Source organism: Aulonocara sp. 'chitande type north' Nkhata Bay, linkage group LG16, assembly GCF_057382095.1.
Source record: "Aulonocara sp. 'chitande type north' Nkhata Bay isolate Kocher_YH1m ecotype deep benthic linkage group LG16, A_spYH_male_GT1.1, whole genome shotgun sequence".
In the NCBI taxonomy this organism is placed as follows: domain Eukaryota; kingdom Metazoa; phylum Chordata; class Actinopteri; order Cichliformes; family Cichlidae; genus Aulonocara; species Aulonocara sp. 'chitande type north' Nkhata Bay.
Window position 1 is genome coordinate 17112552 of NC_141359.1, and position 22457 is coordinate 17135008.

The 22457-nt window shown below is 40.8% G+C and overlaps 1 protein-coding gene and 2 long non-coding RNA genes across 4 annotated transcripts in view; 2 read left to right on the plus strand and 1 right to left on the minus strand.

Annotated features, from left to right (window-relative positions):
- The window catches only part of LOC147311252 (uncharacterized), an 82897-nt gene extending 79330 nt beyond the window's left edge, over positions 1–3567 (plus strand). Inside the window, exons 4-5 of the long non-coding RNA XR_015125315.1 lie at positions 2655–2699; positions 3470–3567. This is a non-coding gene — a long non-coding RNA (uncharacterized LOC147311252). The remainder of the gene's footprint in view (positions 1–2654; positions 2700–3469) is intronic.
- Positions 3568–7390: 3823 nt separating this feature from the next.
- Positions 7391–18429, plus strand: shox (shox homeobox). Of its 2 annotated transcripts, XM_086267243.1 has the most exons (6): positions 7391–7796; positions 9399–9607; positions 12879–12936; positions 13102–13211; positions 15157–15378; positions 15745–18429. In XM_086267243.1, the coding sequence occupies exons 1-6, from the start codon at positions 7550–7552 to the stop codon at positions 15832–15834; spliced, it is 936 nt and encodes a 311-aa protein (XP_086123369.1). In that variant the 5' UTR covers positions 7391–7549; the 3' UTR covers positions 15835–18429. The 2 variants fall into 2 exon arrangements, with proteins under 2 accessions (XP_086123369.1, XP_086123370.1); XM_086267244.1 differs by having other exon boundaries at positions 13123–13211; positions 15157–15875.
- The window catches only part of LOC147311254 (uncharacterized), a 70993-nt gene continuing 59139 nt past the window's right edge, over positions 10604–22457 (minus strand). Inside the window, exon 4 of the long non-coding RNA XR_015125428.1 lies at positions 10604–10704. This is a non-coding gene — a long non-coding RNA (uncharacterized LOC147311254). The remainder of the gene's footprint in view (positions 10705–22457) is intronic.

Genomic DNA, 22457 nt, shown 5'->3' on the forward strand with positions numbered 1-22457 from the left:
TGAGCTCTCCTGTTTCGCAAGGTGCAGCAGCACTTGTTTGTGCAGAATGTCTGGCAATTAAAAATAATTGGGAAGCAGGTTTGCCCGCGAATCTTCCAAGAGTGCCAGTTATGATCTAATGAAGCTTCATTAGGCATGCTGAAAGCTGAGAGCGCCGTATGACAACGGCAATTAGCCAGGATCATAGGCAAAAAATAATCATTAAAAAATACCTCAGCCAAGATTAGCTTTTCACTTAATGACCAATTCATTAGCTAATTGATTTCTTATTAGTTACAGGCAGAGACGACTGTTTGGGGTACTGGTGCTGGTAATTAACAGCATTTACGCCATTAGTCAATTGCCTAATTTTCCAGGAAAACAACTTTAGAGGGGAGCATAGCTGGAGGCTTAGGGCCATTTGCTTTTTGCTCCTCTGCTGTGTTATCTCTTTAATATGGAGAGGGGAATTGTCTTTCAGCTCAGGGGTTGTTAACAGGCACTAATACCTACTGATTACCCAGTCATATCATGTGACCAAGTGTTTGGTGTCTGAATCCATCTGAGATTGGATAGATAGATGAGAGGATCTGAGGTAGGGAGCGAGAAATCAGAGAGGTGATGTAATTAAAAGGAAAACGATCAGGAAATGCGCTACAAGTTTGTCACATTTTAGATTTCACTTGACACTTTTTAGCGTATCACATCTGCGCTGCTTGCACCTGCAGATTACAGGTATTCCAAATGAAATTAGGGGGGAATTAGATTAATTATTGCTCTCAGCTGGTGAGGTCTTCTGAGGGGTCTTCTTCCTTCCATCAGCCCTGAGTTAAAGCAGATGAAGATGGATGGATGAGTAGTGACAGGTGCTCCCTGCCTACAGCAGCTCACCGAGCTTTCAACTGGCAGCTTATAATGACTGTCTGGAGAGGATATAAACCATTTTACTAACATATGGAACAATATTGAAAATAAAATCTAAAATGGAGCTGCATACCAATGTTTTCACAGATTAGCCAATTACTCCTGCTCTGCCGTCTTAGATTTCCCTGAGTCGGAGTGCATCATGTTGTGACCTTATCGACCGTTTGCAAAGTTGCGCTGTGCCCGTGATCCTCACAGTACCATACATATGACATTTTGCCTGCTTCTGCTAAAAGGAAATTGCGCTTTTTTTAAATTGCTGTCTGTCTCATTCCTCCTTGTCCACCTGCACCTGACTGCATTTAGTTTAGACAGCTCACCTTGCAGGGCTAAAAATTCCTTTTTCCTCACCAGCGGCACCACTTGTCTGCGTGTCCAGCAGATGCCCAAAATGTCAACGCTGAGGCTCGCCAGGATAAGTCAAAAATACTACACGCCAGTCTTAGCTGCTGCAAGTGTCTATATGTCATCTAAAGATGTCAAACAATATTTGAGATGTACAAAAAAGCAGATTCCGGTTTGATTGTAGTTGCTGCGAGTTCTGGCCTCTGTCTCTTTGGAGCGGAGATGATGGATTTAAAAGGATGAGGATGATGGACATGTCTGATAGAAGCGAGGCAGTGATTTGGCCCATCAAAGCCTGCCTTCAGCCAACATACAGCCTGCGGCATGCCGGATCAGTCTAACACTGAACACGCTTGTGCCCTTCTTCTAAACGGGCCATTTGGCATTGTGCAGCTAGTTTTAGTGTTCAACTGTAGGTGGTTAACCGGGGATTTATGTCTTTATGTGTACATGCATACCCCTGTCAGAAAGGAAGCTCAGAGTATATGTACGTGAAACTGAACAACCTCTACTTACAGTCCTTATAAGTAGAGGGCACTCGTGTTTGATCACATGCTACCCTTTAGAGAGAAAAACAGGCTACTTCCTCTTCATGTGTCACATCCTAATCTCTGGCATCTGTTCTTCATTCGTGTCTTCTCCCCCGCTCTACCTCTCTGTTTTCCCGGGTAGACCTCTTCTCTGTGTTTTCCTCACCTTGTTTTCTTATCTCTAAATCTCCCCTCAAATCCACCAGCGACCCTTCTGTCTCTCCGCCGTCTCCTCTGTCTGTGTCAGGTCTTTGGCTCTGTTAATTAATTCTAATGAAGTCATCTATCAAGGACTCTTCTTTCCTCAGCACCACAACATAAATCACCCCATGTAAAAGATGCTATCCCTCTTTCTCCTTCTCTTTTGCTCCCTGCACTACAAGCAGAAAAGAACTCTCTCTCTCTGCAGACCAGGCTTTAATTGTGTGATTGAGAAAGTGTAGCATCACTCCATTAAAGCCAGTCTGCCTCAAATGGCTTCTCTCCGGCTGACACCAGAGGGACCTCTTATAGCCTGCTGTGGTGAGACACGCACATACACACACAAAGCAAGCGACTTAAAACAGACACTTATTGTAAATGGGCCTCATTGGTCTCTGAAGACGTTGTTAACATGTCTGTGGGATGGTCCCCCTGCCAAGAGGGAACTTGATCCATCTCCACATTTACAAAATTAATTTTTATTACAAGCTGTGACTGACTAACACTGCCCAAATTGGGATTTATTTGCTTCCACCACACACAATAGTAATTTCAAATGGACAGCACTGAAAGAACTGACTGCTGCGTTGGTAGTTGTTACATATTTTCTTTCTTCTTCTTCTTTTCTACTAAACGAACAATAAAAATTACAACATTTTCTTCTTATCGTCTCAGGTCACCGCGCTGTGTCCCCTCCAAAGATGCTGATGCAAACCCGATGTAAGAAAATGCACACGGAAAGCCCAGACATGTCTAAATAATGTATAAATGATACATATTGTTAGCCTTGACTCACAGGTTCAGTTGTGTTCTTGTGCACCAAATGATCAATGTCCTCCTATTATCCTCATGCACTCTTTCCAGTTCCATTCCCAATTCTCCCCGCCTCTCCCCGGGTCTTTCATGTTGCCCTCTGGGAGCAAAACAAAACATGGTTTTCTACTGCAAATAAGGAGCTAAAACACCATGTGATCAGTCATGAATTATTTGAATGCTATTGATTTGTATAAATTGTTGCATTTCCCCAGAGCCTTTGACCATAAGGATAACCGCATCTCTATAGGTACTGCATAGAGGAAAAATGGTCTTTTTATACCTATAAAGAAAGAAGTCAGTTTTAAGAAGCTGGCAGTAATTAAAGAGTAGATTCAAGAGTAAACAAGCTTGTAAGCGAGCAAGAAATATGTGTTTGATTTTCAAGCATTGTCAGTGGATTACTGTGTTTTCCCTGCAAATCTGTGCTGTATTTAAGGGTATAATATCAATTTCATGCCTTTTTTTCCCTTCCCCACTAAACTAGAGGCCTCAGTGCCCTGTGGGTAGATAGCTGTTAGAGAATACACAAGGAAAAATAACAATCCGAAAAGGAGAACCAACATATTCCCAAAACATCCCACTTGAGTATGAGCTAATCTTTAGCACATTGTGGTATTTTCATGTTGAATTTTTTTTTCTTTTTCTATTTTTTTTTTTTTTTTTTGCCCCGAAAGCCTCATTTAGATGGCAGACAAGGCTTTTGAACACAGAACAGCCTGTAGTCTCTGTGGACTGCTGCAGCACTGCAAAAGGACCTAAATGAAGGCACCAGACAATGTAACAACCGTGAGATCCCGGCACTCGCAGACAGGCCAGAGAAGTCTAATAAACACACACACAATCACTGTCATTAACACGACTGTGAGTTCAAATCTTCTTTGTCCTCACAGGACACGTTTAAATTTCTCGTATTGGGGAAGAATCCAATTTTCTGTTTCTGTGCAGGATCGCATCTATACAGCAGCTCTGCATTGTTGAATCAGATTGAAGTAAACCACCTTATTGAATTTTTTCCTTTTTTGCTGTTACTCTGTCCCTGTAGAACCAGATGATGATATTTGGAGTTAAGTGCATTTCTACAAAAAAAGGCTTTATGTTCATGGAAATTATATTAGAAGCCAGAGGTGTAGTAGTTGCTTTTTAAGTTAAAAATTTTAAAAGTCACTGTATCGTCTTGGGACAATCACAGCTGTCACATATCGTGGCTTTACTGGAGCGGTGTGCGAAGAAAAGAGGATGGACGCATGTTAACACACAGCTTTTATCGTCTTTCTTTCTGTTTTTCAATCTCACTGTTAAGCACAAATATACAAGTAAGCAACGAAATAATAGTCCTTTTGTTCAGTTTAGGCAGGTGAAATATTTCATAAATGACTCTTCTCATGAGTGAAAACATTTTTGGCAAACTTACAGGACGTGAGATTTGCATTTAGGCTCTACCCCCCCTTCACACACGAGGGATTAGTTTGGCAGAGGCAGCAGGTTGAAGCAGTGCTGTGGCATTTTGCTGGAGGTGAGACTTGTGTCCAGGCAGACACTGCTCTGACCCTCTCAGTATTCCCTACTCCTCCTCTGTCAAAAGTGAGTATTGACAGCCCAGAGGGATTAGACTCCTCACACATGCTTCACAGAGCTCCAAAGCGGTTCACTTCTAATATTTAAACGATGACCAGATGTGTAAATTTGAACTGTGATCAATGGGGGCAACACAATCCTGTTTTGCTCATTGCTTCGCATTGCTACAGTATTTCCCCACCTTATCACCCTCTCTTCCAGCCCCTTTCTCTTCCTCTCTGTCTCTCTGTCTCTGCTCTGCACCAGCCAGCACAGACTCATTTAAGTCTGCTGATGTCTTGATAATGTTCCAAAGCCTTCACATGCAGGTAGAGAAGGAATTCCTCAGCTCCCTGATCAGGACATTATTAGATTTATAGACAGTGTTAATTTATAATAGCAACACTGACGTGTATATAAATGTCATTAAAATGAAAATAGTAATAAAATGTGATCATATTAATGTTATGGGATAAATAGCTAATGATCAAATGTAAATGCAAATGTATATACAAAGTGGCATTAATAACATCAAATAAAATAAAACGTTATTCTTATACATGTATGCTTTAGAAAAAAGAAATACAAAAAAGTACAAATTTTAAATTAATTAAATAAAATAAATAATTAAATTACTGTGTAATAATAATAATAATAATAATAATAATGATAATGATAATAATAATGATAATAATAATAATGATAATGTTTTATCTTATACTCTGCCACATAGTAGCTTAGTAGCTTTTATTTGTCTCCGCTAAAATAACGATTCCTGAACCGATAATAATTAAGTTATTGGATAGTTAAAAAATAAAATAAAATACGTGTTTTCCTCCGTGAAGCAGGAAAGGAGGGGGTGTTTGAATCGTGGGGAATGAACGGCAAGTGTAGTTATGATTGAGGCCCCTTTAAGAGGTTTTTTTTTTGGCCACTAAACTGTAGCGACACCAGCGTTGGTGCGTAAAGAGCATCCCTCCTGGATTTCTTCTGATATTCCTCCAGGCTGCTGCTGATTGGCCGACACATGGCTCATGTCTGTCAGATTACATGCAGAAACATTTCTGTGCAATAAATATTTAGAGAAAGTGGAGCTAAGAAATGTGCCTTTGCTTCGGTTATTGTTTATTCAGCAGAAACAATGAAGTGGCATAAAAACGTGGTAAAACATTAAGCAGATACACGAGAACACGCTGCTATAAGTTGTCTTATTTTAATTGGGCGCCGTGCTCGTCATTCATATTAAACAGGCGCTGCCTATAGGCCCTCTGGCAATATGTTTTCCTTTATCATTCTGGGAAAATGTTTTGGCGTGTTTTTTTTTGTCTCACTGAGAGAATGTTGCATAGGTTTAGGTGTGACTACACCATCCAACAATACTTTTTTCAAAAATCATCTGTGGTAGCAAAATACTATATTTCTAAAAACTGGTTTATTGTGTCTGACTTTTTTTAGTTTTTGCATGTACATCCAATCTCAAATCCAACATAAATATACTTTAAAGGACAAAATAAAGAAATAAAAATAAAAAGTGTATTTAAAAAAACCCTCAAAGTTAGATGGAGCGCAGGAGTTGTACGTAGAAGTTCAATATCGCCTTTAATTCCGTTTTATAAAACCCCATTGGTGTTTTATTTCGTTACAGACACGCGCGTCTTTTGTAAACCCCGCTTTATTGTGGGATGATATCGAGGCACACGACTGGGAGCGCAGATTTGCGTCTTAAAGAGGATTTAGGTCTATTAACAACAAAAGGCGCAGTTCATGGAACATGGGAGAGACCGCGACTTGTGCGTCAGCCGCAGTGATGTGAAGCGGGCTTACTGATAAATGGAGAGACATCAAACCGAGTCATTACAGGGCTGAGATATGAGACTTTCACAGTGGCGGGCCGCTCAGGGCGGCAGACCCAGGGGATCGCACTCTTCTCTCGGCCTTTTTGTGTTTGTGTGCTGGACTGATGAACGACTTAGATAACGTTAAGCCATTATGGGCTCACTTATTCCCATGAAAAAGAGGGCACATTTTTTCACTGCTGATATCTATTGATTTCTATTCCCTATTTGTAAACGGAAACCGCGAAGGATTCCAGTTGAATACTCAAAAGAGACCCGAATTTAGAGCACCAAAATATTAATTACACCATTATCCGATAATTATGCATCTGTTGCTTTTATATGCGGCTACTTTCCGCTCTTTTGCTGTATGCATTTATATGATATGCACTTATCTGCAGTAGGCAGTGGAAAATAACTTCAGAACTCCAATCAAATAAATTTTGGCTGCACTTGTTTTTGAGGAAAATAAATGTTTGGAGGAGGGGGTCACTTGTTTTTTTCAGACATTACTTAGGCATTATTAATATCTATTGTAATTTTCACTGGCTCAGCGTTAGTACCCGTTCATTGTGAAGCAAGTCCTCATATTTTCAGTTCACTCGCAACTTTATAATGCTGATCGTTGCCTCCGTGCCTTTTGCTCTCAGGAATCTTGTGTGCTAATTCCAGTTCAGACAAGTCCAGAAAGCATGTAAACCAGAAGCTATTGGTGACTCATGCGCACATAAAGGTTCAAACACATTTGTCAACAAATGACAAAGGAAATCAAAGCGAAATTCCACAAACCCCGCATTTCTATCTCCTAATCGCGTTAATTAAATTTTCGCCGAATTAATTAGACACAACAGCCATATACAGCCTCCTCACAGGAGTGAGCCACCATAGGCATTTTAATGACCCCGTAATTCAATTAACCGCCTCCATCAGTTCCATCATTGATTTGTGGAAGAAGAAGAAGAAGAAGAAGAAGAAGAAGAAGAAGAAGAAGAAGAAGAAGAAGAAGAAGAAGAAGAAGAAGAAGAAGAAGAAGAAGAAGAAGAAGAAGGAGGGAAAAAAAGCTGCTGAAAGTTGAATTCTGCAAAGTCGAGCCGGCCTGTAATTGCTCGAGACACAGAGATCCGAGGGAAGAAGGGGTGGGGGCGCTGGGCTGAGGTGGCCGTGTATAAATAGTGTGCTCTCAAATACACAGTCACAACAGCAGGAGTGATCTCACCTCCTCTCCACCCCTTCTATCTATCGCTGCTGCCAGCCTCCTAAAAGAGCGTATCCGTGAGCTGTACACTGGTATATAGAGACGGTATATGCTGAGAATTCACGGTGGATTTCCCTGAGCAGGAGCACTACTGAGCGACAGAGCTGACCATGGAAGAACTTACGGCATTCGTGTCGAAATCGTTCGATCAGAAAACCAAGGAGAGCAGCAAAGAGAGTATCACGTACAGGGAAGTTTTGGAGAGCGGCTTGACAAGGGCGAGGGAGCTGGGCAGCCCGGAGACAAACCTGCAGGACATTACGGAGAGCAACCACTGCCCGGTGCATCTGTTCAAGGACCACGTCGAGCTGGAGAAGGAGAAACTGAAGGACTTTAATGTTACGAGGGCGACAGAGGGTAAGGTTTTCACTTTAATTGTGAGAAATGCTCCCGCGTGATGTCGGGGAAAATGTCTCAAGTTCGGCTGTCTGGTGTGTCCGGAGCGAAGCATTTTTCTTGTTGTTGTTTTAATTATTATAATTTTACAAAATCTACGCGCATAAAAAAGAGTTGAATTTACGTAACCGCGTTTAGTCAATGTAGTTCCCCAAAGTTAACGCATTAATCTGTTATTGCAATGATAATTTTACAAAGCAGGAGGCGGGCCCTTCGCCAGACCATCGCTTTAACTGTTTAATGATAGTTTGCAAACGAAAGGAAAGAAAAAATACAGCAAGATTTGTTCTGTAGAATATAATCGTATTAAATGTCTAATGTTTAATAATGATTTTAGCTTTATTTGGACTATATGTCATCATTTTATGCCGGTATTAAACTATCCGGCAACAACCTACTTTAAGTCAGCACTGCAGTGTATTTTCTTTTGCCTTTATTAGTAAATTATGTATTCTTGTACAATCTAGCAGGCGTTGTTTAAAAGCTTAAATATAATGTAATTATGATGCAGTGTATAAACCCATAGCCTGCAGGACTGCCGATTGCCACGCTACCTTAGACTGCACACTCTAGAGTAGCAATAAATCTTTTTATTTTTTCAGTTGCAAAATCGTGTGTAAGCTGAAAACATAAATAGATCTACCTTTTAAAAACCACTTTATTCATTTCCAGTCTGTGAAGTAGCATACAGCAGGAGCACAGGCCTCCTTTCACTCAGCAGTCACAAATGTGCAGTGGGCAGAAAACTATGATTTAGTGGATTTGTTTCTATATTTATCCTGTAAGAAGAGTTTAAAAAAATGGAGTCAGCACTATGGGGCAATAATCAGCCCTATAACTTAAATTAAATCTGTCTTTTTTTAACATAAACTGATCGGATTTTATTTAAGTTAAAATGACTTTCATTTGAGAGAAAAAAAGCAGTTCGGCGTCAGCAAAGTACAAACAGTAAAATGAGACAGAAAAGGCCATTAATTGCAGCAGTTGTCAGCTGTGTTGCTAAAATTAACACTGATAACACTTAATAGCTGCTTATATAGGCTGTTCTATTTTTATTAGGCTATAGTGTACTGTCAGCCACGCAGCGTAATGGTGTGATTAAATAAAAAAATCTGTTGGCTGATGATTTTTATGGATATCCTAAAGGTCTGTTTTATGGAGGTGAGTAATTAGGCCTAAATCTTCTCCGTTTAGCCGGGACTTATTTCTCTGCTCTTTAAATCGCTTATACCCTTATTAGGCTTCCATATTGACTGATTTACTTCCATTACGGCACTGACATTACACGCTGACTTATGGAGGCTGGAAATGCAGCCACGGGCCTCTCTATCGAAGAACTAAGCTGTGTAATGTGTGTGTGTGTTGCTGTCAAAGTGCCAGGCCTAAGGCCCCCTGTCAGGGCCCAGTGTTGACTATATGGGGGGGAACCCTTAATGCGCACTTGTGATATGTGTGTTTTGAGCTTGGAATGTGTGCATGTGTGAATTTTAAACGCATCTTCTCCTTTAAAAAACAATAATAATAATTGTTTCCTTCCCCCACCACCCGTGGGCCGTTTAACAGGGATATATGAGTGTAAGGAGAAAAAGGAGGACGTGAAGTCCGAGGATGAAGATGCACAGGGCAAACTGAAGCAGCGGAGGAGTCGCACTAACTTCACCCTGGAGCAGCTCAACGAGCTGGAGCGGCTCTTCGACGAGACGCATTACCCGGACGCCTTCATGAGAGAGGAGCTGAGCCAGAGGCTGGGACTGTCCGAGGCCAGAGTGCAGGTGAGGATTTCCCACATAAGTTACTCACTTTCTTCACTCTCGTGTCTGTGATGCAGAGCGGAAATCGTGCTGTTGCTGCTGCTGTGTGAGGAGCGGCCAAGAAGCTTTGCTGTCTGTCTGTCTGTCTGACGGCTGTAGTGTGAAAATATTTCTGCTGTTGTTAAGCAACACTTGTAAGCTCGCGTGTGTGTGGGTGATTTGTTAAGTGGCGTCACTGCTTTGTGGGAAATATGTTAGTGATCTAGCCAGCCCTTAATTTGTTCTATAAGGAAACCCCACTGTAATTAACCGAAAATATAAGAAAATATATTTTTAGCTTTTGAGGTGGAAAACCGGACCATGTGGATCCATCGTGAAATAATTTTGCTATAAAACACGCATATTGCTATAAAAACTTGAAAATATATTATAAAACTGTGCAGTCATTTTGGAGCCTTTAAATAAACCTTTTCTGTTGTGTTTGCTCGCACACTGAGCACGTTTAAAATCCTTTGAAATGACTCGAAATACGCAAGACTGCGTGTGAGCCACGTGAAAAAACGACTTTTTAAAAAAATTTCTGGTTTCTTTTGGAACATAAACAGGTCGCATCGTGTGTCCTGAAACATACAAGTAAATAAATAAATAAAAAACAGAAGAATAAAAAGCTAGGAGCTCATTAGTTTAGTGACAGGTTGACCACTTGACAAATAAATGATCCAGCTTGTTAGTGAAAAAGCTCCACGTCTGAAATATTGCTGTAATATTCCTATGGGGAGGTTTGTAAAGCCCCGTCTAGCTTTCTCTGTGGTGTCCTAATATTCATACAGGGAGACGGTTTCACGACATTTATAAATGTTAGAAACATGACTGCACAATTGCCGCAGATTTGACTATTTAAAAAAAATATTTATTTAGGAAAATATCAAATGTAGAGGGTTCACCATGCCCTCTTAACAAGTATGACAAATAACTATTTTTTAAAAGTGTGTGTTTAATGAAAGATTCACGTACAGTAGCAGTAAATCAGTTGTAAACCGTCCAGGATGGATAGCCTCAGAGCCAGCTGAACTTGCAGCGGTAGGCCTGTGGAGCCTTGTGCCTCCGATCCGAGCATCCTTGCGGGTAGAAAAAAAGAAGAAAGAAATCCAGCCAGTGATTAAAATGAATGAAGAGCCTGAATGGCTGCTTCAGGGGACGCGCTCTTATGTCAACTCGTATCGCTCCTCATTTTCTTTGTAATATCTGCCATTGGCTTGATGTAGTGTCCCCATAAAAACAGATTAGAAATAATTCAATTCTGGGCCAACTCTGCTGCTGTTCAGCTATATCTAATCGGATGAATAAGCCGCATCATAGAGCTTTATAAGCCACCGACTACCTTTTTTCCTGAGCGGACTTAGTTGACAGCAGTACACTGCGATTATCGCTAATAAAGTGCGTGCATTAAAATTATTTATGGAGGAAATATGAGTGATAAAGACCGAGTCTGCGTGTGTGTGTGTTTTATGTTATCAAATAGACACTCGGAACCTACCGATGTTCTCTTTTGGGGGGAAAAAGATGAAGGAAAAAAAAAATGAAGCATTTTCAGGCTGTCTTTTGGGGGGGTGCGCACTGGCACATGTTTTCTCCAGATTTAGTGAGAGCGAATTGCAGCAGGGCTGTTACAGGCTGTGAACCTGCGCTCCGAGCAGCTGTCAATGAATCTAATTGAAAGTTATGAGAGCTTGGTGAGGAGCAGGCAGTAATTCGGTTAGGACTAATATCTTTGGGTTTCTGGCGCGCTGCTAAATTAAATGTCATTATTCACTGTCTCTAATAAAAAATCAAAAAGGAAATGAGATTAGGGTATTTGTGAAGCGCATCATTGAGTGGCCCTTAATGAAGAAATAACTGTCTGAACCAGTGTAGTTCACTTTGCTTAACATACTGGCACGTAATTGGAATTGATCTCGGGCCCGTCTAATATTAGCCTTGATTTATCTGAGGGATTACTGTGCGTCTATGCAAAATCACCTGGGATTTTCATAAACACCTTTCCTACCATCATTTACCGCTGTAGAGCTAATAACTCACGGCGTAAACAATCGCAAACAATAACGACAATGTGCAGTGTTTAGCTTCAGGCCTACACCACGATGATGATGACAATAATAATAATAATAATAATAATAATAATAATAATAATAATAATAATAATAATTATGTACTCTACGTGGACAGGATTTATAGACATTGATAATGCATTGACAGGAAAATCTCACTGCTGTGGTTTTATTGTAAAAACTATATTTGGATGATATTTTGTGAAGCTGAGAGCGAGACATTTGTTTTCCTCGTAATTTTCGCCTCGTTGTTATCTCCTGCTCTCTCGCCTCGGTCCCTAATGGACGCTTTATCGACTTCCCCTGTTATTGCAGTCCCATCGACACGATGTTGCACGTCGCTCCCCCGCAGCTTAAAAACGGCGTCACGGCACCCCGAGTCGTCAGCAACATCATCAGTCGGCGCCCTTTGTGGTCCGCCACCGGTCGCTAATTTTCGCATCTGTAAACGATAATCATCGCGGGGGTCGAAGGGGAGGGGAGATAATGTTATTCAACGAGGCAAATTAAGTTGATGGTGATTAACAATAGGCCCGCAGCCTGCAGCTTCAAAGGCAGTCAGCAAATTGGAAGGTAGTTAATGACATTTATTTATTTATTTGAAGGATCACAGTATCCTTGTAAAATTGCTACACTTTTTCTTACAACCCTACTAGAACTTTGTTTAAGTTACAGTGACTTTAAGTGGCTGTAGCTTAGGAGATAGAGGAGGTCATCGGAAGATTGGTGGTTCGATCCCCATTTGCCAAATATCCTTGGGCAAGATACTAACCCCATGTTGCTCTGTGTGCATGTTAGACAGAGCAAAGAAAAAAGTGCTTGTATGAATGAAGCAGTTGTGTAAAGCGCTTTGAGTAGAAAAGCGCTATATAAGAACCAGTCCATTTAGCTCAGTTTTAAAAGTATGTTTTTTAATCTATAAATTAGTTTAGTCTCATTTACAGTCTAATATTTTTTTCCTCTTTGAAAATTATTACAATTCGTATTTATTTGTGAACACACGTGACTTAGGTTTTATTTGCTTGCGTGTGTTGGATTTCCCCTGTTTTTATTTGCCTGGTTCCAAAAAAATAAATAAATTTGTCCATTTATGACAATCTAATTTCACTATTTAAATATGACAACAAATAGGATAGAAACTGTTTGCATCTATTCTAATCAGTTCTTTTCTCTTTCGATTGCAGGTTTGGTTTCAGAACAGGAGAGCAAAGTGTCGAAAACAAGAAAACCAGATGCACAAAGGTGAATGCAATTTGCTCCCTTTATTTTGGCCTCTTAATATTATTATTAGTGAATTTATTACTGATTACATTTTGACACAGTTTCACCATTTTTATGACTGCATGTGAAAAAAAAAGTTGTGACCTCCTCATCTCACATAACAACAACTGTCTGGCTGTCTGACAGACATCTTTCCCTTCTCTCCAGGTGTTATTCTGGGCAGCGGCAGTCCCCTTGACGCATGCAGAGTAGCACCCTATGTCAATATGGGCGCCCTCCGGATGCCCTTCCAACAGGTAGGCCATGTTTTCATATTTGCGGTAATTGACAAAGCTTGAAAAATCTAAAAATAATCCAGAAACCAAAATAATCTTAAATGTAAAAAAGGAAAATAAATAATCCAGTGGTGACAAGTAATGCGTCATCTCTAAAAAACCCGTCAAATAAATGTAAAAGTTGAGACTGGACTGTTTTGCGCTTGGATATGCGGTGGAATTGGTGTCAGAGTGGGCCTTCTATATTTGTGCTTCCACATGCATGTATATAAGCCATGTGCAGCTATTAGACTGAAGTGATGAAAGAGTGCATAAGTGGAGAGGGGAGTGAAAGGGTGGGGGTGTTGAGACCTCAGTGCACCTTTCACCTTCTGGCTGTGGGGAGAAGGTTGGACCGTACAGGGAGAGGAAAGGTGGGCAGACATTTGATCTGCTGCTGTCTGCTTCTACGTCCCGGTTGCTGTGTTGTCTGCTTGACCCTGGCTAAAAGCAACGGCCTAATTAAGCCAACAGTGCGGCGGGCGTGAGCACATAAAAGAGATGATGAAAGCGGGGAATGAAGTGGGCTCTGATGGATATTGGCGTTGAGCTGCACTGGCAGGGGTGGAGGATTGAGGCCTGCATACTGAGAGAGAGGCACGTTGCACGAGGTTGAAACAGGCACTAGGCATGCATGGACTCAGATATTACAACGCTGCATATGCATGGGAAATGAGGAGATGGCTAGCGGCTGGTGGATGGGTAAGGTCGTGACCTCTTGTCAACAAAAAAGTAAAGACTTGTGTCTTTTAAAGCAATGCAAAGTTTGTGTGTGTGCCGGGCCGAAAGCACACAATCACTCTGAACCCACGTCACCTGTTCCATTTTCAGAGACAGATTAATTTCTGCCATAACCCACAAAATCAAGTTTCATAACTGTGATTTGTTTTTCCAGTGGTCCTTCTGCATTGTGTAACCAATCGCGTTCGCACTATACAATTGGAAATTATCAGTCACGGCTGCAGTTTGTTCCCCGATTCTTTCGGTGAACGCGATACGTGGAAAAATTTGTTGTTTTGCAGAAGGTTTTGTTCGGATGCCGCTGCAGCGCTTAGCAACTACAAACTCGCGGGTACAAATTAATTTTCCCTTTCGTTTAACAACTTCGATTTAAATCTCCCTTTTTGCATTTTTATACTAAAATACAACTAAAAATAATATTTAGTCAAGTTAAAACTTTGACTTTCTATCGTGCTATTTTGGTTGGAGAAGAAAGCTAGAAATACTTGAGTTTTCCCACTTCTTCCTGTGGTGTTTGAAACACATGAGACACGGCAACAGGCTCAGCTCTCTCCCTCTGAAGTAAGCGGATGCTTAATTTTCACCTACTTCTTATAAAATAATTGCCAAGAATGTGAAAACTGATATCCTATGCTCCTTATGGTTTCTTTTTCTTTTTTTTCTCCCCTTGACTCAGGAATATGTCTGGATAAATATTTATAACTCCAAATATGTGAATATCTTTTCAGTGCAAAATAGTTTATTTATGCAATTGAATACATAATCAGGATAACAAGACTGCGTATTTCCAAGGGTATACCATAGTCCTCAGTCTGAATTAAACAAATCTGTTCTGGGTCCTAGAAAGACTTTGATTCTAGGCGATTAAATTGGATGTGGTGTCTGAGAGCAATGTATGATTCATTAACATTTAGAATAGCTGACATGAAGAAAGGGCTAAAGCGCAGAGTGCAGCCCTTAACTATTTTCATAGAAAACACACTGTAAGCAACAGCTTTGAGGGGGTAACATTTGAGGGGGAATTTAATAGTGTCAGACTGTGAAACCTAAATCCTCCCTGCACACACACACACACACACACACACACACACACACACACACACACACACACACACACACACACACACACACACACACACTTGTCCTGAGGGGCTCATTCTGACTTTACGTTTTCACTGTTCGGCAGGTCCAAGCACAGCTCCAGTTGGAAGGGGTCACCCACTCCGCCCACTCCCACCCTCACCTGCACCCTCACCTGGCCGCTCACGCGCCCTACCTGATGTTCCCGCCCCCTCCTTTCGGACTACCAATCGCATCTCTGGCCGACTCGGCCTCGGCGGCGGCGGCGGTGGCAGCAGCCGCCAAAAGCAACAGCAAGAACTCGAGCATCGCCGACCTGCGACTCAAGGCAAGAAAACACACCGAGGCTCTGGGACTCTGACCCCACCGGGCTGCCCCTCCGCTCGCCTGATGCCCATAATCGCCTCTCACACAAGACTGAGCCTGTGAAAGGGCCGTGACACTCACAGCTAAAACTAAAATAAACAAAAACACTGAGTGAGAATGAAAGAGAGGAACACATAACAGAGAGGGGGAGAGAGAGAGTGGGTGTGAGAGAGAAAGGGGGAGAACAGTGGAGGAAGAAAATAAAAAAAGAAAAGAAAAGGAGGAGGGGAGCGAGAAAATTGTCACAAAACCAGCTGCCAAAACAAACCACTTGTAGAGAACGGTAATTAAATACCAATGAAATCACCTTTTACTTTTCGCCCAACAGGCAGGACTTCTGCGGGGCCAGTGGCTCAGTCCACTCCAGGCACAGATCACATCCCAAGGACCGTACAAACACATGTGGATGTCTGTCTGAGGGCCAGGCCCGGGGCCCGTCAGACCAGAAGATGTTAGAACAAAGCAAACTGGCAGGCAGCAGCAGGGCCAAAAGCAGAGCCTCGCTGACGCTGGCTGACGCCATGTTGACAATGCAAAGGGTTAAACTTGTGTGTGTGTGGGGGGGGAAACAGACCCAAACATCACCCCACCGAGGTATTGGAACGGCTCTCACCTTCACCCGCCTCCCCAATCCCCCCTCCCTCCCCTCGTGCCCCGCTCCTCACTAGAGAAACGAAAGAAGAAAACATTTAAAGAACAAAAAAAGGCCATATTTGTCTCCAACCACTGTGTTCCCTGCTGCTGCCAAGTGCATGAGCTCTAATGGAGGACCGTTACTGGGACTGGTTTCCATCCGCACCTGACATTAACACTCGACAGCTGTTTTAAACACTGCCATCCAACATGCTCCCCCCGACACCTTCAAAGTCAAAGGCCTCCATTAGAGCCTGATACCCTTCTTCTGATGGACTTATGCTCTAACAAAAGCAACAAATCCGTTTTTTTCCCTCCCTCTTTTTGTTGTTGTTAGTCGCAGACTGGAGAGACGTTGCTTTGTGTTGTCGGGCATGTGCTGGCAAGACTTTTGGTTTGCATTTCTCCCTCAAAGTGTGCTCTATCTCTCTCGCTCTGTCTTTATTATTTTCTTTCCTTTCTGTTTGTTGTGTTGTATTTTTGGGTAAAGAAGTGAAGATCGCCTTTGCACTTCAGGTCTCACACGTGGGTGTTTACAAATGGCACTACAAGCAGATACTACTTTATTAATTAAAGCGGGGAGCTGGGTTTGATATCGTCACGCGATCAGCAAAAAGAACAATTATCTTAGATAAAGGGTATAAATGGGATTTTCCTTTTTCCTCTTTTCTTCTTTTGTAATTCTGAAAAAATATGAAGAAAGCATCAGTCAAACTGAAATGCAATGGTGTGCAGTTTAAGTGCAATACTGTAAATAGCAAAAAAAGAAAAAAAGAAGTAAAAACAGCTAGCAGTTAGTCCTCAATGATAAAGAGACCCAATGACTTTATTTTACTTTTATTTTTTTCATGCACTGTTGGAGTGTTCAGTTTATTTGCCAAACCCACCAGTTTTTCTACAGCAGTGTATATTTTGTTTAGTTCGAGAAAACCCCCTTAAAGACCAGGTGCCATATCCCTACATAACCTCCTATGTATTCAGACAATTTTCTATACATCAGGCACAGCTTTTATGAGGAAAGACATGAGCACATTTTTGGATTCAGCAGAAATTAAGGTAGATGAAAATAAGCTCTCTTAAGTACTCCACCAACGGTCGAAGAAATCCTTTTTGCTTTTTGCATTTTTAGGAAAAAGTGTTTTATCAGCAAATCAGCACCCTAACCCAAACCGAGCAGTTGTTTATGATACGATTAGTTTAATTTTGCATGTTGTATGTGATTTTTTTTGTCTTTTTCATCCTTAATTTCCAAATAAATTCAACGTGTATGTTACAAATTGTTCCAGAAAAAACATTGGGATGAAATATCGTTTATTTTGACAACCTTTTAAACACTGCTGTCAGACCCGTGCTAAATATATGGATCCGCTTCAGGTCCGCGTGACCTCGATCAGTCTCCAAACAACATTTTCTGTCTTACCAGACCTCCATTTAGAAATGTTTATTAATGTCTCCATTTTAAATTAAGCATATGGGTGTTTTATTTATTATTTTGTCTGAAAGTTTATGAAAGATTAAATAGTTGAACTACAAGTGTACATTTTTACATGGCTTTGCATTTATTTTTGTATGTTTTTATTAAGTGTTTCATTTTGAATTGGGGGGTGGCGTGGGGGGTGTGGCTGTAGTAAGTTGTTTGCCTAAAAAAAAAAAAAAAAAAAAAAATGTAGCGTGTCCGAGTTTACAAACATTTCAGGGACGGTTGAATTTAACAATCCATGGAATTTGTTGTACCCATTAAAATGATTACCATTTCATATGCAAGCATGCCTAAACATGAATCATCGTACAGTTTGTTTTTTTACCCTTTTGAGTCACAAAATATGAATGTACATCTTGTACAAGTAAACTATCAATAAAGTTATAAATATTTGTACACGACTTTAAAAAAAATACTGTTCAAACTTGTTAAACTGCACGAAAAGCCTGGGGTTTTGCACATGAACTAATCCTCCTGGGGAGTGTAAGTGTAATTTTCCTTATACCCTCGACAAACGAACAGCACTGCAGTCCTCAGAAATTACTTGGATACACAGTGGTAACCACGTTTCCAAGATAATAACAGCAGCCCACGACTAATCCCCTCTCCCAGTGTTCGGGGTATTTGCGTCATGCTCTCTTCGTGCCTCACATCATGTTGCGGCTGATCCTCAACAGCAGTCTCAATCTGCGGATCAATATTAATATCGGTCTACAGTTGACATTCACGCAGACTCCGTGTTAGCCGGTCCAGCTCTTCACATCCAATCTGTGCCACACACCAGCAGAGAAAATTGAGCTGCTATAAAATCCAGATGCAGCCCTTTTTTTTTTTTTCTGGAGCCTCTTGCGCGGCACATCTCTCTCGCAGTGTTTGTCAAAATGACACGGATAAGATTGGTATGGAAAGTGGGGGGCAGTACAGTCGTCAAATAGAAGCAAGATGGCTGTAACTGGAGTGGGAAGCCTGCAAGCGTGGAGGGAAAATAGCAGGCGAGCAAAGAGATGCGAGGGTTACTGTACATCTGACAAGTGATGTCCTCTGACCCGTGTGCTCAGAGAAGAGCTTTGGTTTGTGAGGATCGAGAATTTCTGCACATTCGTCAGCATTTCAAGTCAGTCCCTCCACTTGTCTTACCCACACATACTACATTTTGCACTTTAAAATGGTCAGCGGCTTGTTTTTTCTCAGTGTATTAGCTTCCTCAGGGAGCCTAATTCCAGATGTGTGTATACAAAGTAATTATACCATGTGCTATAGTGGCTTATTGTTTGAACCCCATACAGGAATTATCCCAAATGGCGTCCTGTTGAATGCGGTACCCCCTAGAAGGTCGCCGCACGTTTAATTTGTACCTCTTTGCTCATACATCAAGATTGAGTGATATGGTCGCAGACTGATGGCTCCATATTTACCCAGTGACCCCTCTGGCTGAGGCTAGGTCTGGAAATAACAGCATCCTTTTATGTGTACTAATAATTAGCAAGGCACACACAGCCATCCATCAACCACCAATGAGCCATGGCTGCTTTGTCAACATGTTCAAGCACATAAAGCTATTTATGTTGGCCACAAGTAACAAATACACAATAATATCTTAATAGAGGAGAGAGTGTGTGTGTGTGTGTGTGTGTGTGTGTGGGAGGGGGGTATTTAGTGGGCTCCTGTGCTTGATATTAAATGTACATCTGGTTTTATTGCTAATGAACGTTTCCTTGGTTCTTACAGGCTGCAGAATGAGGGCTCGCTCCTTATTGTCCCGACGTTTCGTTTTAATCCTCTGTTGAAATGTACTTGGATTCCCTATAGTGATCTCAAATTCTGCTATAAACGAGTGCTTCGTCAAGTAACTGTTGTGATTTCCAAAAAGTACAGATCATCAAAAAAAGTTTCTCCCCCATACGTTCCTTTCGTCGTCCACTTCTCGTCACGTCTGGTTCGGGAAGAATGAGCTTCGCAGCTTGTCCCGGAAGTCTGAGGCTCAGTGCTACGCTGCGCTAGCCCATCAGAGGTCAAGCGCTCAGGGGTCACGTGAAAATAGTTTTTTTTTTTTTAATCACATTCTCATAATACTCTTTGAAATGCCACACACAACTATGATCAGACGGAATGTGGGCTGTCGTAGCCTCAACATAAAGCTGCGCGGGGCACCGGTAATGGTGTGAAATGACAGAGCTTATGGGCCTGAGAAGACAGTATATATTTAGCTCAAAGACATGAAGTTAGAGCTTTTGTCATGCTATATCACAATAACTTGAGGGGCTACTTGCAACAACTCTGAAAATAACAGGCTTGTTTGGTTTAGTTTGGAGGTTTTTTTTCTTGTGTGTGTGAACCAACTTTGTGGTTCTTAAATCCCGAGTAAATCCTGTTCCTGCAGTTTCAGCTGTAGCTTGAAGTGAAGCCACCCAGAGAAACCTCAGCTGAAAACAATCGAGCTGAAGTGCTGAAGTCACTACGGTCGGCCAGGGATCAAAGGGCGCCTTTCATCCCAGTTTGTTTGGGCTAGACTTTGCTTTGCTTTGTTGGCTAATGCTCATAAATGTATCTGGAGTCATCAGCGGTGCGAAACTATATTAAAACCAACATTTTAAGTCTGGGTCAACACTTGGTCTTTCTTTTTTTTCTTTTTAAGTGAAAGTGGAAACTGTCAAGAATATAAATTCTGGGTGGAAAAAAAAGAGGCATTAAGTTCAAATTCTGTTCAGCTGTTTATGTTATGTTCATTAGCCGTTTACTTTCACTTCAAGCATTTGGCTTTTGTCGTTGCAATCCAAGCAAGTTATCTAATAAAAACACATTATTTTCTGTCCTATTGCAGCGTCAATTAGAGGTGATTACGAAACTTATCCGCGCCATCTACAAACACTTTTTCCTAAAACTTTGCATGAAAACAAAAAATAAGCTAGAATTAGAATAATTAGAATTTGGGATTATTCGAAGATTAATCCCAAATTGTTCACATTCTTTAGCTGCCTTTTATTAATACCCGTCATACTCTATTACTGTCAGTGTAGTCACTTACAAATACACGCAGACACCAGGATCTCTATAGAGTGGCTGCGTTTAGATGGTTTGGTTTGGGATTTAATCGTCTGGTCGGTTGTAGCTAGATAAGAGAGACTTTCATGATGTTTAGCTCCATCCAGTGGGCTTCAAGTATTTTTGACCACATGTTCTCTCCTGGTTTCACTCTCTTGCTGCCAGGAGGATCCACTTACAAGTTTGAAACAATATTAGATTAAAGACAAAGTCCAGGGGCATCCAAAACAAAGTTTATTCTCAGTTTAATCACAATCAAACATGCACACATGGATAATATAATAGTTTGTTTAAGGATTTTTTTTCCAGCCACAGTATCAAAGGTCAGCAATATTAAGTTTGAAAAAGACATAAGAAAATGGCCTTTTAACAACAGCCACATTAGAATCAATTCAATTTGACTGCTTCATTTTTAGAGTCTTGTTATTTTGCATGTTAGGTTATGATGGTAAGCTGGGATGCATTAGTAACACTTTTTTCACGGTGACAAGTCAAAATATCTGAGCAATGTATCTGTTTTCTAACAAGACTCATAATTTATTTGATAATTGATTCTTCTTGTGGCGATGTTAAATGAAAGACACAGATGTGGATGTTTAGGTAATGGGATCTGCTGCTTTATATTTGGACCAAACCACAAACTTTGGGACCAACAGGAAATGCCAAAAACTGTAGTTTTACTAATGGCCACTAGAGGCTTGAGCAACGCTGAGTCATCGATTGCAAGCTTAAAATCTCAAAATTTGCAACATAAATAAACGGGTTTACAGCCTGGTCTCTTTAACTAATTCTACTGGTTGAGGGGGTTAACTTTAAATCATATTAATGCAAAAAATTATGCCTAATTAACAGCATGGCTGTTCTGAGTGACAGCAATAGATGTCTAGCGATCATAGCTAGCTGCCTGCTAGGTGTTATCACAATTAATCTTAGCCACTGAATTGGACTTCAATACTGTGTTTTTGAGTTTGTTGCTGCAATAAAATGTTGTAAATAGGATTCATGCTATGCTCAGAGTGATTTTATAGTACTAATTAGGAGATAACCTATCTGTGTGTGATGCTCTCATACGACTTATGGATCTTGCTAAGTGAGCTAACTAGCATTAGCTAGCCACATGCCCTACGGTTCTGGCTTCAAAAGAGTAGTCCACAAACAATGGGTGACATCATGGTGGCTACATCCATCTCTTATGTACAGTCTATGATTATAACACTTCTGTTTCATTAGCAGGGAAATTATGAGGAAGAAGTAAAGTGTTTTGTGATGATACTTCTCCCAGCCTTTGTGTTTAACATGCTAATCAAAATCTTTTTTGTACATTAACTTTTTATGTCTTTCTCTAAAGAGAAAAGTGTACTTTGGGCTTCTCCCAGTTTAGTTATGTTTCCCGAAAGAAAGATTATGCGTATTTATGTTAATAATACAAAGCTAAGCTAATTTCATGTGCCTGGTTGCAGTTTAACATAACTGTACTGTGTGAGCATATTTTGAATGTGATGACATAAGACATTGTGGTCTTGGTTCTTGTTGTTCACATTCTTCGCACTCTTTGAACTGCCCACAGCCACTGAGAACATATCAATTCTATTATCAAGTGGCTTTTTTTCCCCTTCAAAATAAAATAGATTTTTTAAAGAAATAAAATCCCTAATGAATGATGCACCATTGTTTTCCTTTTCTTTTTTAAAAAAATGGTAGAAATAAGCATTCATCTGCAGTTTAAAAACCATAATTCAGTCTGAAATATCCTCCACTGAAGTGCTGAGAAACAAACACTTCAATAGCTATTTTTCAAAAATATGTTTCTTAAAATGTCAAATCCCTTTGCTGGAGTCTCTTTCAAAGCTGTTTTTAATTACACAGCTTCAAACTACTATTTAGAC

Bases quoted from the DNA above. Each gene is read 5' to 3' on its own strand.
- shox (XM_086267243.1), top strand. From the start codon at position 7,550: ATGGAAGAACTTACGGCATTCGTGTCGAAATCGTTCGATCAGAAAACC. The intron at 13,212-15,156 runs GTAGGCCATGTT...ACTGTTCGGCAG, and splicing joins TCCGGATGCCCTTCCAACAG to GTCCAAGCACAGCTCCAGTT. The intron at 15,379-15,744 runs GCAAGAAAACAC...TTCGCCCAACAG, and splicing joins TCGCCGACCTGCGACTCAAG to GCAGGACTTCTGCGGGGCCA.